Consider the following 16,330-nt stretch of genomic DNA (forward strand, 5'->3'; position numbering starts at 1 on the left):
TTTCTCGTTCACAAAAAATGAATCAACATCACTCTTTCCATTGGATTTCGCGTCATTTTCCCTCGTTTCGCGTTGATCAAGATTTAGCGAGTAGAAAAACATTACGCCCGAGCTCATCCGTGTCGTCGTAAAGGAGCATTTTAATCGCGATACCTGCGGCCGAGTTGGCGGCGGAGCTAAAAGCACGTGGATGATGCTCGTTCTAGAAATGATACGGCAGGACGTGCCACAGCCAGGAGCTTCCGGAAGCTTCAGGAAACAATGATATACGGTTATATCTATGCACGCGCTCGCTCGTTCCACGTGCGCGCGATGGCATTTGTACCCATCATCGTTTACCTATGTAACTCCATCTATCTATATAGATGGACGAATCCATCGGGCGACTCGTAAACCATCGTCCTACCTCATCGTGAGATCTAGTCCTTGCCCGTCCGCAAAATTACAAAACAAGAACGCTTCGTCATATAAAGTCAGTATACGCAGTATCGTCCGCTCATCCGAATCGAATCGCAAGCCGCTAGATTGGATCTACGCAATCGTATATATTCGGGCTTTAAATTTTTTGTCTAAAGCGAAACAACGAAGATAAGAATGCGAGAGATCGCTAACAAAAGTTCGCCCCAAACGATTATACGCGCGCACACAACCTTTCGTGGAATTTTTATCCCAATTGCAATTTTCTCCAAGCGAAACAGTTTAAACAGTTTTATCGTATTATGGTTCATGCGTTTCGGAAACACTCCGTGTATACGGAGTATCGATTGTAAGCGCCGCATAATCGTTACAAATACGTAGGCGACGTAGGCGTATCGTCGGTACATCCCACTTACGAACCGCGGATCGACCGCACGCGGCCATAGTCGCGAGGGCTAATTGTAAGTTCTGCGGACGATAATTGAAATTCTCAAGTCTCGGCAGCGTATTCCTTCGGCGGAGAGAATAATTAATAGCTCCATCGCGTAAAAAATGGCTACACACCGCGAGTCTATCGACGCACGCTATGTCGAACGAGCTACTATATGTATCGCAAGTATAAAGGAAATAAATATTGTTTCTACAAATAACAGAATGGAAACGCGATGGGCGATCGATGAGAGCGCGTGTGGCGAGTGCTGGGTAAAATGGAAAATGCAATGAAAATGTATGCGCTTGTGCACCGATCGCGCCGTTTTTATTAAATTTCATACCAAGCCACAGTTTCTCTCTCACGATTATAGTTGCACAAGACTCGAGATAAGACGATATTCGTTAAAATATTGTATCGGTGTTGAAAATTTTCAGAAATTTAAATCTTGTCTTGATCTTGAGTAAATCTTGTAGCAAAAATTTCGTCTTGTATTGTCTTGTCTCAATTTTATTAACAATTTTTATCTAATACTGAGCAATTGTTTAGAATAATATTTAACATATATAATCTTTTTATACAGGATGCCTATCGAAAGTTTGTGAAAAAATTCTCTGAGAATTCCATGATTTTTCAAGTGATTTGTTCAAAACTCCAGTTAAATTAGAGAATTTTTAGATGCAACTTTTTAAAATAAATTTCTTTTTGTACGCGTTTTCTAATGCTTTTTACTCAAGAAAAAATAAACCATTTAAATTTTTAATATTAAATTAAAAAATGTACTAAAAATAACTAAACGACTTTTGTAAGAATTTTTCATTTGTATAATATTTTCATTTTTTGTCGTTAATTGTAAGAATTACAATAAAAAATATAATCACATATAATCAGAGAGAGAGAGCAAGATATATATTTATAATATATTTGAAACATATTATTCACAATCATTGGCCAATCAAGATTGCCGATGCTTACAATATAAGAATAAAATGATCGAGAAGAGAATTTTTGAAAAAATTCTCCGAGTTCGAATGAAATTTGAGGAGAATTCCCTGATTTTTCAAGGTAAAAATCCCTGAGAATTCCAGAGTTCTTAAATTTTTCCAGGGAATAGGTAGACACCCTGTTATATAACATACATAATTTAAAATAATTATTACTATTTATATCATTCGTTTATTTCCCGAAAAACACTATTACAATGCTTTTAATGAGTTAAATAACTGTGGAAAATTTTATATTGTTTATTTTGTTCGTATTAACTATTTTATCGTATTAACTATTTCTAAATTTTCGTTAATATAAATATTTTTATTTATTAAATAAAAATTTTTAAGTTTGTATAATATAGCGAGTTCTTCTCATTTAATTTACACACAAATACATGTCTCAGCTTTTTTTTTTTTTTTTTTTTTTTTTTAAATCATTAATCTTGACAAGACCAATAATTTTGACAATATTAATCTTGGTATTGTCTTGATAATTAATTAAAAATCTTTTCTTGATCTTTTCTTGAATTTCGAGACAAGAAGAAGGCAATATCGAGACTAGTCTTAATACCTCGTGCAATCTTATTCGCGGTCAACCGCAAGTCGCGCGTCCGCGTTTTCTATCCAGCGTTATCTTTGTCCGTGTCAATGATCGCGTTATTAACGCGCCACTTAAATAATCGCGATACATCATAACTCGACGCGAATTCCATCTATCATTCCGGCTGTCTCGATGAGAGAGCTATTTTTAACGCCGACGCGAGCGAACGGATCAAATCGACGATCGATACGAGCGTCTTACGATCGTAAGAGAAAACGATACAATATGAAGGAGAATGTAGGTAGCAGCTCCGACAAAAAATTAAAACAGCATTCCTCTTGTTTCCTCTCGTTTAATTCGCTCAAACGCAACATTCCTGCGTAGGCATAATAATATAATAATATAACGAAAGCGCGCGCGAACAATCGCATTGTGTTGCGAGTGGCTCGTTAAACGCAGATCTCGCGCGAAATTGCGGTTAATTGAAAAGGTCGGCCTGAGAAAACGACAAGAAATTGAGAGAAAGTGCAAAATAACGACGCTTGATTCTTGGTTATTAAACGATACCGCGTTTCGTTTTATACGCGTCGACGATCGAGCCGATCATAGATACTCTATCCGAATATTTGCCCCAAGGCTCGTCGGAGGAAACCTTAAAGACTGACGTTGCTCTAAAGATCGTAGAACGTCATCGTGATAATTGAGTAAGACAATACGCAAAGTGAGTGAATTTTAATGTTTTCCGCGTTTTGCTCGCTTGGACAGTTTGATTCGCATTTATCGCGAACAATGTTATTTTCATTGATACTTCTCGCCCGAGGTCGACAGTCAATTATATCGCGAGTACAAAAGGGAACGGTCGGCTTGTGGCTATGTACGTGATGATTAAGAGCGAATCGACGTAAAAGTTCAATAAATGTAGTGCCTCGGGCGGCACACTTACTGGACAGACAGACAGAGTAATCGCTTTTATAATAAAAGTTACACGGAAAACGGGAGAATTTTTCCGGACAAGCAAGTAAGATGCAATTTTGTAGCTGCGATAAAAGAGAAAGGGTAATGGCCCGTAACAAAGCTTCTCGATAAAGCACCATTCTTTCGTATTTTTTTCGCGTTGAAACGAATCAAACTGGCCGTATCTCGAACATAGCATTTTCATCGATATTTTATGAATGGTTTAGACGCGCATCGTGTTATTTCTATTCTTGTAGTAAACGACAACTAACGGATCGTGAATAAAATAATAGTTTCAAAAACCGATCAATAAGTAACACGAGGAATTTATTATATCCTACCATTATGTGAAAAAATATCTATTAAAAGTGATTAAATTATAAAGCAAGCGAGCAATTTGTTCTTTAGAGCAGGAGGTAATAGTGGAAAATGTGACATCCGTAACAAGATTAAATCATTTACGCAATATCGTCAATTCCTTTTGTGTTTTGCTTGGCTTAAACCGCTTGCTGATAATAAAATAAAATAAAAAAAAAAGAAGAAGAAAAAAATTAGAAAGAGCGAGATGAATCATTTTCATCCGGAGTATGCAATTAAGGAATACATAGTATTATACTTGGAGAATTATCGATGTTATTTATATCAGAGATATAACATAAAATTCGAGCGCTAATATCCGAAGATAATTATTCTGTAGATGCAGTGAAATGCATTTAACTTTCTACAATCCCGCGACTAAAGGAAATTCCAAATGGAATTATTATCGTTTTTTTATTATACTCGCTCACGATAACTTGAAATACCAATTGCATCTCTCTCTTTCTCTTTCTCTCTCTCTCTTTTACCTTGGGAATTCGAAAAATTTATCCACAATTATTTACGCACCAATCGACAAAATTGACCGATCAAAAAAAAACGAATAACGTCACGAGAATTTCGCCAGCGACGAAAACGAGTTGGGGGAAAAGAGAGAGAGAGAGAGAGAGAGAGAGAGAGAGAGAGAAGAAAAAAACAGAAAATATTTCAATCCTTGTCCCAACGAGAGCTTTAGCAGGGAAACCGAAAAGCCGCAAAACGCGATCAGATTAATGGACGTGTAATCATTGCGGATTTCTTTTGCGTTCAAATGTGAGCCGCGCCGCACCGTTTCATCACGTCGATCGAACACACCCCCCCATCTCACAATTTTCATCCCCCGGACTTGCCTCGCCTCGCCTCGTCACGCCACTACCCTCGCGATATCGGGATGGTATCGTGTTATTTCGCGGGTTGTACGTTACCCACAAAAGAGGCCCTCGGTGATGGTCGATGGTCGCGCGCTGTAGCGTCCAACGATGACCGACGACGGGCCGAGGTATACTAATACCGGAGGTATTAATGGTCAAAGTACAAAAGGTAACCGAATGACAGGGCCGCCGACCAGGCTGTGCAAAGAGAGAGAGGGAGAGGGGAAGAGAATGAATTCGCTTATAATTACAGGCCGCCGTTGCTACGCTGCTCTATACTTTCCCGACACCACACGTGCGAAGGGAGCGGTAACCTCCTAGTCCTAGGAAAAGGATATACACGAACAGGATATACGAGATTGTACAAGGCTCTTGTACTATGACCCTTTTCGCGATAGCACCGCGAAAATATTCCATTGCACAAGGTATCAAGACTGATCTTGATATTGTCTTGTCTCGTCTCGAAATTCAAGACAAAATCGAGACAAGATCGAGACAAGATTTTTAATTAGTTATCGAGACAATACCAAGATTAAGATTGTCAAGATTATCGATCTTGTCAAGATTATTGGTAAAAAAAAAAAAAAACTAAAATATGTATTTTTCTATGTAAATTAGATGAGGGAAAGATCATTATATTATATAAATTTAAAAACGCATCTGCATTCTGTGTGTGTGTGTGTGTGTGGAGGGCGTGGGGGAGGGAAAGTATCACTAAAAACAACTGTCTTTTTATAAAAAAATAACGGATAATATAGTTTTGAAAAAATAAACGAATGATATAAATAGAAATAATTATCTTAAATTATTATATAATATAAAGATTATATATGTTAAATATTAATATATTAAATAATTGTTCGGTATTAAAAATTAATAATAAAATCAAGACAAGACAAGACAATACAAGACGAGATTTTTGCTATCAAAATTCACTCAAGACGAAGAATTAAAATTTCCGAAAATATTCAATATCAATACAACATTTTTTTACGAATATTGTCTTGTCTTGAATCTTATGCAACCCTATAATTAATCAACAGACTATATCGGTAATAAACATTTCTCGGGATTCGCTCGTCAAATCCGAATAACAAAATTTTACAGATAGCTACAATAGAAATCTCTGATACGAGAATACGTAAATTTGATGCGATTGTACGTGTAACAAGTATATAGAAACGAAATTCCGGTACATGTACGAACGCAATAACTTGCATTATTCGATTCGCGAGCAACGATCGCAAGCGTGATTGTATGTATATTCTCTGCCGGCCGTTACAGAAATTCTAGAGCAACAGACGTTTTGCGGTGCCGATGGTGCGCGCGTGCATTCGTATGCGTGCGGTGATTTGTACGCGTGTCAGTGCGCACGTGCGGTCAGCGTGTGCGCGCGTCACACGCATGCACACAATCACACGCATTCGCTGGATTTATAACGACGAATATGATGAGTCGATTCGACCCGGCCCAGTTGACGGCGAATATATACAAACGGACACAGACTGCATGAAAGGCATTCGTGCCTTCCGCGTCGAATTTCATCACGATGTACCTCCCTCAAAGGAACACAGACTTTTCCATTTCAACATTTAGCACCGAACTTGTAATATTTCTGGTCGGGAATGTCTACACGCGCGTCTAAGTTTAACCGCCTCTTGCCACCCGTAATTTATCCGCTGCGCTTTTATATCGCCGTGTCATTTTTATTTGTCTATTTTTATCATCTCTCTCTCTCTCTTTCTCCCACCGGACTAATCAAACATGAGCCGGACTCTCGCTTCATTATTCTACCCGCCCGCATAAACGCGAAACAAAAAGATCGCGATCCCGGTTACTTCGCTATTTCCATGCCACGATTGTACGATTCTACGTAACTTCGTATCCACGAGTGGAAGATAACTCTCGTATCTCTTTCCCGATAATCCGAGCATCCCGGTTTAAATAGCGATACTCCGAAGGACTGCGTATGAGTTGTCGAGCCACCGATAACGGACCGCGGTCGGGAGAAAGGAGATTTTTCGCCGCAAAAGAGACGTCATGTCGAGAGAGGCCGATTGTGTAGAACGGGTACCTTTTTGACAACCTTCGGTTGATAACGCGCGATTCTTTGTGTACATGCAGGTTTCGCGTAGTAGTCCGGGTTTCATCACGGCTCTCAAAGGAGCTTTTCTATTTTTCCTCGCGCGTTTTAGATCTACACGTACGCTCCCTTCTAACTTTAGACCACCACGTTAAACGCTACGTCAGATGGGCGTCTAAGGATGGACGGCATCTTTTCTTCAAATTTCCACTTTCGTGCATCCGTTTTTACATTTTTCTGAAACCGGCATGGCAAAAAAAAAAAAAGGAAATGTCGTTCCCGTTGAATCGCGCGACGCACGAACGACCGTACTTTGACCGAGGGAATTAATTCCTGCCGCTTTATAATTTTATGCCATTTCCAAGAGGATGAAATAATCCCGTAGATGTTGAATAGTTTTTCATTCGCTCGGCACGTACTTCTCAACTTTGCACGTGAAAAGAGAAAGAGGGAATCGCCTGTTCGTTTTCTCGTCACCCACGCCGCGAGAAAGTCGATTATTCTTTTCGAGATGGATCACAAATATGTATGTATTCGCGGTTATTCATTCAGTCGTTATCCCTCTGTACTACGGCATAAATATACTTTCGACGTAATACAATCCACGCTCGGTATGTATAACTATAGACTCGAAAATTTAAAACAAGCGGTGCCATAAGTAATGGCAGCAGCGGAGAGACACGACGGTGCGCCTGAAAACCGTGTCGCTTATCGGCGTCGTTTATTGCAGCACGGCCCCTCCTCTATTCGATCCCCCATTTCCATTTTACATCGATAGCTAATGCCATGTGGACTGACTTTAAATTGCTGTGTTACTCGCTAAAAATAAAGCTCTCCAACCCACATTTAAATCCCTATGTAAATTTCATCGCGAATAACTGCTGCAGTGTTGTTTTTATATTATGGTAGAGGAAGAAAAGAGAAATCTATATAAACTTTCCCATAGATTTGTCGTTACATCGCAGTACTTTCAACGAGACGTATTATGATAACTTTGTTAAAATACAGCACGGTCTCTCTGCGCGCACGTTTTTACGTGCGACTCTGTCAAAAAAGGCTGCACTCGTTATCCAACTTCGTTATGAAATAACTTTATAAAGCATAAATAAAAAGAGAATGATATCTTCATGTTATTATCTGTACCCATTCCTTTAATGTATTCATAATAACAAATATATTTATGATAATAAATTGATAATAATAAATTCGGTTTCTCGCAAACGTCAAATTTTTTTAAACTTGAATCGTCCATCGAAATGACAATTAACGCGACGTTAAGAATGTATGTGTCATATGTCAATATGTCAATATTGACAGAAGCAGAAAAATTTGAAAATTTTATAGACTGCTCTACTATTTCTTTCAAATATATGTGCAAAACCTGAAAGATCTCGTATTGTAGCACTTATTGATAAATTTGACAAGGAAAAAGACATTGTCAACGAAATAAAAACTTTCGCATATATTAAGAATACTCTAATAAATATTTCTACAAAACTTGATTTAAATCCTCTTACTCGTTTAAAAGTTAATAAAAATCGTAGAAAAATATTATCTGTCTCTCTCTCTCTTCCTACAAATTACTCGTTTTTCTATTTCTTGCAATTGATTTCAGAAGGTATTCAAAAGTTTCTGCCATAAATTAGAAAAAAAAAAAAAAAAAAAAAAAAAAAAATTAATTACAACTATTTTCTTTTACAAAGACGTTAAAAACCATATTATTTTGTGATACTTTAATTCTTTTTATAATCCGGATTTATTTATTTAATTTCTCAAACAGCGTAAACGTAAGAAATAAATAATTTTGATAGATTTTTCCTACTATTGTATAGAAATATCCGTAAGGGTCAATCTGACATTAACCAGCCGAATGCAAGCTATAGATCGTTGTCTAGCCGATTATTTAAATAGCGCAACATTAAGACGCAGATAACCATCCCGTAGCTGGCTTAACGGGTCAGAGCTTTCAGCCCCTTTCCGACACGACGCGACAACACCCTATTTTTACGTTCCGCGTACATACAGCGGTATTCGCCTATATTTTATCCTCCTCGCGCGCGTCACTTTTATTTTCCCGGCACGAAAGGAAGCGTGATATCCAGGAATGTCGGAGCAACGCGTGCGCGTGTGTATACGCGCGAAAAGCGGGCGAGATTGCGCGACACGCGGCTGGACATGGGTCGGGACATTTGCATCCCGCGCGTGCACATAATTGCGGGTACGTTCGTTTAAAAGTATCCGTCGAGGAAAAGATTAGACATACCGGGCATTTTATCGAGCTCAACGATATTCGGCGCATTCCTTACTTATATATCTCGCTTTTTTGAAGGAAGGAACTCGCGACGCGCGAATGTACGATGAGAAAAATGTACGAAATGTCATCTCCTAGGAAAGGAATCTCTCGTTGCGGAGAGATTTTTGCAACGATTCTTTTTAACTCGCGGCCCACGCGCGACGAGATATTGCGGAAACAAACTGAGATTCGTCGCCATTCTTTACGGATGTCGGCGAAATCGCGAGGCAGTAAAATTAATACGTTGTTATTTGTAGCAAGCAGCTGTTGCTGCGAAAAGCCCTTCCCCACCTCCTTCCCCCTTCTCACCCTGCTCGGGTTACGAAAAGAATAATGGATTTGCAGGCGCATGGGAATGTCGCGGTATGCTTACGTGCCTAGTTGGTCAAATGTGTTTGAAGGATATTCAAAACGATAATGGATTCACGATTGAACTTTACGCGACGGGAACAAACGTATTGTCGACGTAGAAAGAGCGGGAGAATCCGGATCCTGCGAAAAAGAATAAAAGACACACGACACGCTTGCAGAGACACTCCGCGCTTACAACTGTTAAATACGATTCACGTTTTCCTCCCCCCCCCCTCACGAAAGCGCGCGAAAAACGGCGAAATGTTGACGGACAGTAATTTTTATTCAGCAAGAGACTGCTCCAAATATAAAGAGGATGGCATTACGTTATCGCGGAATGTTTGTGTACGCACGACGTGAACGAAATATCGACAAATTTCATTCGTTGAAAAATCATGCAACTGCCCCTTCCCGCCTCCCACATCCCATCCCTCTCTCGAGGACGACACAATAGCATCGTAGACGCGCACAATAGTTGACGCGCGATTAAAAGAACTATATCAACACAATGGAGAGTGGAACATTTTTTTTTTTTTTTTTTTATTCCGCAAATATGGAACACACCATCCCGTTCGCGACGCGCGTGTTGTAATTTCTCGTCAACAGTCACTTTCCGCGCGCTCTCGTGTAAACCACCGGCGCTGGTAGCGAGATGAAAAAGCCGCTTCGTATATACGTGTTAAATAAACGTCGTGGGAGGGAAGGGGAGGGGAGGGGGGGGGGCCGAGTCGGCCCGTTTCCACGTGGCAATTATCGTGCACTCGCGCGCGGGAGCCTTGGCACTTCCGCACGTACGTACGAGAGCGCGCGACGTTAGACGAGACCGACGTGCACGAACCAGACTCTTCGGTAAAAGCGAATTATCAGATCAAGCTCCCGCCATTGCCCATTTCCCGCGATTACATCCGCGAGCTTAAATCGGGATCAGACGCGATATAATAGCGCTTCGCGATCCACTTTGCGTGGGAGCTCACCGGCCGCCAATCTTTGGATGAAGTCAGGCGAAGCTCGCCCGACACGAGGATGTTAGAATTATTTTCGGGATGACTCGAAACACTTGTACATAATTCGCCGTTCGTATTAGCCACGAGATTCTTATACGTTGATTATAAACCGATCCCAGAAGAACGGTAATAAAAAAGGAAGGAGAGGTAGATCGGACATTATACTCGAGATTGTGCGCGTGTAGAGGAATTAAGAACCGTGACTGTAACCGTAAGAGCAATAAGCCGACTTGGAAGAGAAGATCGTTGAGGAGGTACGAACGACGAAAACTAGAAACCTAGAATAAGGCAAAGTCCTTGTAGAAGAAATTTCCCTCAAAGACGAAAGAGAGTCATTCGGACGAGTAAATCAAAGTGGATCTTCCACGATGTAGATCCTATCCAAAGTTCAAGATAAATCCCGGAAAGAAAATTAATCGGCTCGAATTAACATATAATTAACTATCCGTCAGCGAAACAAATACGACAAAGTGACGATTATTGACAAATTTGTCTTTTAGAAAAAAAAAAAAAAAAAAAAAAAAAATGACAATTATTAACTGCACTGAACTAATTAAACAAATCAATTAACAGCAAACTTTTGCTCGATATTAATATAAACTGAATATAAACAAAGATTATATATACATATTGCTTGTGTTACCGCTACAAAAACAATTGCATTTTTGTTTGGTATTATTTACATATAGCTTTTTCAAAGCAAGTAATTTTATATCGCATGCCATTTTTAATAATATGAAAATTGTCGCTTTCTCTCTTTCTCGTTAATTTTTACATTTCATAGAATTTATCGAATAACAAAGCAATAGCTTTGCGGTAAATTTGTCGGCACGGTTACCGTATACTTTATTTAGGACCATTCCGAGATATAGATGCGATTTTCGTAGACAATATCATGCATAAAACTTCGTTTAAAAGATTTGACAATTTCAAAAAACGAAATGCGTAGATATGCGTGTATATGTATCGTATATCGCACATTTGCGATGGAACGAATCCGAGAGAACTTTACCGTGTGACATACCTTTAATCACTTATACCTGATGCGATATCTAAGTACGACTCAAATACGTACAGCATTTTTACTTTAACGTGAGATCGTGGAAAAACGAAAATATTTTATGTAGTATAAATGGAGGGAAGGGAGGAGTGGGGGTGGGGGTGGAGATAATTAATTAAATAAATGTGAATATTAATTAAATAAATGTGCATGTATATCGCACATCTTTGCGATGGACAAATCGAGAGCGAACTTTATCGAGTGACATACTTTTAATTATTAATACTTAATGCAATATTTAAGTACGACTCAAATATGTACGGCATTTTTACTTTAACGTGACATCGTGAAAAATGGAAAATATTTTATGTAGTATAAATAGAGGGAGATAATTAATGATTCTCTCAATTCTTAAGAAACTTTCTTTCGTGAAAAAGAACTTGGTGTAAATGCCGTAAAGTCACAATGACAATATATCAAATATATATATATAATATTTCTTCCATTCGTGAAAAAAAGTTTTTTAAAAATTAATTTAAAAAGAATCGTTATCTTTTCTCTCCACATTTAGGCTGCATAAAATATATTTTAACGATCTCATGTCGAGGTCAAAGTTTCTGGAAATTTTCATCGATAACGATAGGGGCAATGGCAATTTTTACGCCGTTCAATCGTTATTAAAAGAACGCTTATTATTATGATGGTCGGATAGAGCGTCGTTAAATAGCTCCGATATGCTCCTTCTCACGGATATAACTCGCGTGACAATCGTCTCGTATAAAGAAGAAAGGAAACGCCATAGACTAGAAGACCATTCGAGGCTGTTTAAGGACTGAAGAATTCAGTTCCGTTTGCCGACATTGCAAATCCGCGCTCAGCGAGAATTAACTCGCGCGGATCGAGAAAAGATTATCTCGGGAACGCCATTAACTGTGTTTAAACCTACGAGTTCTTTCTTACGTTGAGTCTGCGTTTTTTTACGCTTGTCGTTTTACCGCACCCTTTCATCGTCCACTTTACACACGCATACACACCCGCACTATCTACGCGCGTGTTTAACGCATAAAGAAAAAAGCCCCCGCTTTGATAAATCGTGACAATTAATTTACGCTCGTTAAATGAAATTTTACAATGAAAAATCGAGTTAGATTGGTTTTCGTTGTTAAGATAAAATCGGTTTATTTTACCAAGCAATTAGTCGCCTTTATAATTTACAATCAAAAGCATATATCTGGATATAGCGAGCAAAATGTAAATTATCATAGCAACAGCAAGGGTTTATCGACGTCAAAATGATACCCTCGAGGCCGCTTTTCGCTTCGTGAATAACTTACAGTTGACTCATAACGCGCGTAATGAGCACGTGTAATACACATATACGCGCATAATTATACGTATGTGCAGCGATTATCTGATTTAGCACGGCTCGTGTAAAATAATCTATGTTTTGTAACGAGCTTCTCTTACATTGCTTGTTACGAAGAGCGATATTTGCCAGATGAGAATTAATGAAAACAAAGAAGATCACGAGAAAAAGAAAACGGGAAAAGGGAAAAAAAATCAAGTATAAAGCGAAGAGAAAGAAAATATCCCGTTTCGCAATTAAATTATACAATATAGTATCTACATATTGTTGTATATTTTGAATTACCTTGTATTCTGCCAATAGATCTTTTCAACATCAATGCATCGCAAATAATAAATTGGTCCAAACTACCGATGGATCATTTGTACTCACCTGAAAGCAAACGAAGCAAATAATTAGAGAGAGAGAATTCGTGAAATAAATATTAAAAAGAAAAAAAAAATATTTTTAACATAAGCTTTAGTGACTGTAAAAACAAGCCTTTGTGATTGACGCGGAATAATATAATCTGAAAGGTAGAAGAAATATTCTTTGAAAAAATATTATTCATAATAATCTCTCTTATTTTTCTGCATTTTTTTTAGAGAAATGTTTCGAACCCCCGCAACTTATGAGAAAACATCAATATTGATTTATATAAGTCAGTCGATTCCGCATTTAAATAGATAAAAACGCGATTTTTCAAAGTTATGATTTATAGACAGTTACTGGAAGCAGTAAAAGCACCAAGTTGACTTTAATTTGCGAAGTAGTTCCTTGAATCGACCGTAATTTCAAGAAAGATGCAAACACGATGAAGTACAATTTTCCGGCACAAACAACATGTACGTTATACGAACGCGGTATCGGAATCAATGGGCGAGAAATTTGACAAAGGGATAAACGCGTAACGAGATAATTCAATTAGAAATTTCGCGAACGAAGGAGTACCGACAATTTTTCATTCGGGAGGGGAAACGATAGGGAGAGAATGGGATGGAGGGGCGGGGTGGCAGGGGGAACGGACGATGGGGAGCGAAGCAGTTCGTACGTAACGCGGTAGAGGAAGCGTGAAAGAATAGAATTTAATTTCGCGGGGAGAGTTGCGAAGGGACGAAAGAGAGACTCGCGCGCGAGGAAAACGAAAAGGGGCTGTCGATAAATGGGATTGCCGTTCAGCACACCGAATGAGGAAATACAAAGGATTTGCGCGGGCTGACGCGATTAACGTATTCGTTATAACGCGATACACGGCGTAGATTGGGGTAGTATCTCGTCGACGCGAATTGTTTATTGGATCAAGAAAATTGGAGTACAATTGGAGATTCTATCTAAAATACGTATTATTAAGATGTGCAATGCTTGCGGAGAATTTTTATCAAAGTTCGATGATTATACAAATAGAAAGTGATAGTGTTAAAAATCTGGAAAATTTGTCCAATACGCTTTGAAAAGAATATCAGAACGTGCGGGGATTTTTTTGTCAATCCAAATAGTAAACATCGCTGAAAAGATCGTTGAAAAATGAATGTACAATATTTCCCATCGCGAGTTGTGTGTGTATATGTATCAAATTTGTTGCACACACATTTTGTGTATAAATATAATAGTAAATTACAAGAAAATGGAAAAAAAATACACGAAAAAAAAAAAATGAAAATTGTTCAAACTTGCATATTGCTTCCTCGTCATTTTATTTCGCTCACAAAGCTTTTAAGCTCTTTAAAGCAAGCGAGTTTTTCAATTTTGTCTTCCTCATAGAAGATATCTGAAAATTTGTAAAAGTTACGTGTACAGACATTTCTCAAAAAATTCAACATTTTATAAAAAAATGAATCCTCTCACCGATCCTCGTCAAATACAATACCAACCATCTTTTAATATGATACTCTATTCATTTTAAAATTTAGCCTAATATCTTAAAAATTGCGAAAGTTTGAGGTTGTACATTTCGTACATACATACGTACACATGTAGGGACATTAAAAAAAAAAATGATTTTTCGACGTTTTTGTATATTCTAAACATATTATTCTAAACGTATATATGGTATAGAAAAGAGGAAAGAAAGATGTTGTCGCGAAAACAAAGCTTCCACTCTATGAGAAAGCAAAATAAAAGAAAGGAAATTTCAAACAATGAAATTATTTCAAACCCTTTATAAGATATTCAACTCAATAATATTCATGAAATAATATTTCTGGAGGAACCCGATGTAAAAAGCATCCTCAAAGGATTATGATTTAATCGCGGAAAAGGGGAAAGGATGAAGGGAGAATAGAGTCCGCTCTCTTGATTTGCAACTTACAGCTCGCGAGAAAATTAACGCCAATTTCGGGCTCGTTCCGAATCAGTTTCAAACTCGGAGAAGTGGAATCATCGTTCCGTTTAATCCGAGAGCATTTCATTGCTTTATCGTGCCCAAACTGTGTCGGCGGAAAACCGTAACGTGAAAAGCGATTGAATTTGCCGATGTTGCTCGCGACGCCGCTTGATACCCTATCGACGATGTTTGCGACTCGATATCTCACGGTCGATTCCAGTCGAATTTTCTTGCAAAGAATCAAAGTGTTGAAGTATCGAAAATACCTTCACCGGATTCGACAGATTTTATCCTTTTTTTGCATTGTAAATATAAAAAGGTTAAGCATATTTGTCGCGTTGCTGAGATATGACACATTAATATTCACAACTTTATAAGAAAATTTAATTAACTAGTAATTAATTTAATGTTTGAAATTCGGTAGATACAAGCGAGAATACAAACTCGTTAGTTAAATACGAGTGACAGAATTATTAAACGCGAAACGAATAGATAATAAGTCATCTACGTTCACGCGACAGAATAGAAATAGGATAAATTAAATTTGAATTTTATTCGTTAATCTTATTTCTGGAAGATGTCAGCCGTTACATCGTGCCAAAACCATGCTTCACTTAATCCCGCTCTTCGGCGTATTCAAGGAGAATTACGAACGTAAATGTAAGTGGAGCGCGAAATGACAAATGGATTATAGATTAGGTTGATCCAGATAGACGTAGACATTTTTATAGTTTCACCTTTGAAGGTGGAAAAAAAAACCCGATTAAAAAGAAGAGACATTAATATTTAGACAGATCGATTTATCGCAGAAGATAATTCAAGTGACGGTATTAAAACAACTTTTACTAAATAATACAGCATAGCGACTTTCATTTCCTGCCTTCTATTTTATACTTTATTTTGACGCGACGATAATCCTCATCTTTGCTGGTAAAAAAAAATTAAAACTCTTTCAGGAGATATAACAAAATTTATAATAAAATTTTAAAAATTCGTTAAATATCGTTCGCGTAATCTCCACGCGAAGAAACATTTTCCAAATTCAATAACCGCGTTGCAGATGGCTTTTGCAGTTTTTCAAACACAGCATTCGCTCGCCAATCGCCATAAGCACTGCGAAAAAAGCACTTGGTGCTTTCAATCTCAAGTTTAATAATTTCATTTCGCGATTCATCCTACGCAGAACAAACTGCCGCATGTCGATCGGATATGCTGTGGCATCGGATTAAATCTCGATTGGGGATGCGTGTACGTTATTGCCGCATAAAATCGGGGCGAAATTCCATTTCCGGCCAGCGCGGCGGAGGCACCACCGTATTTTGGGTGCGAGCGACACGATCAGCTGTACAGAATGAGGACGCGTACGCGAGAAGA

General features: G+C 38.2%; 1 protein-coding gene across 3 annotated transcripts in view; it reads right to left on the minus strand.

Moving 5' to 3' along the window:
- Positions 1-16,330, minus strand: part of Shg (E-cadherin shotgun) — a 134,610-nt gene that overhangs the window by 50,582 nt on the left and 67,698 nt on the right. Inside the window, exon 2 of one of the 3 annotated variants that reach the window (XM_070314380.1) lies at positions 12,940-13,026. The exons of the other annotated variants lie outside the window; for them this stretch is intronic. Within the exon in view, the coding sequence (XP_070170481.1) occupies positions 12,940-12,970 (31 nt within the window). The 5' untranslated portion in view covers positions 12,971-13,026. The remainder of the gene's footprint in view (positions 1-12,939; positions 13,027-16,330) is intronic. 3 annotated transcript variants of the gene reach the window in all.

The sequence above is a fragment of the Polyergus mexicanus genome, unplaced genomic scaffold (genome assembly GCF_030449975.1).
Source record: "Polyergus mexicanus isolate NDT 795.1 unplaced genomic scaffold, iyPolMexi1.0 SCAF_27, whole genome shotgun sequence".
Classification (NCBI taxonomy): Eukaryota; Metazoa; Arthropoda; class Insecta; order Hymenoptera; family Formicidae; genus Polyergus; species Polyergus mexicanus.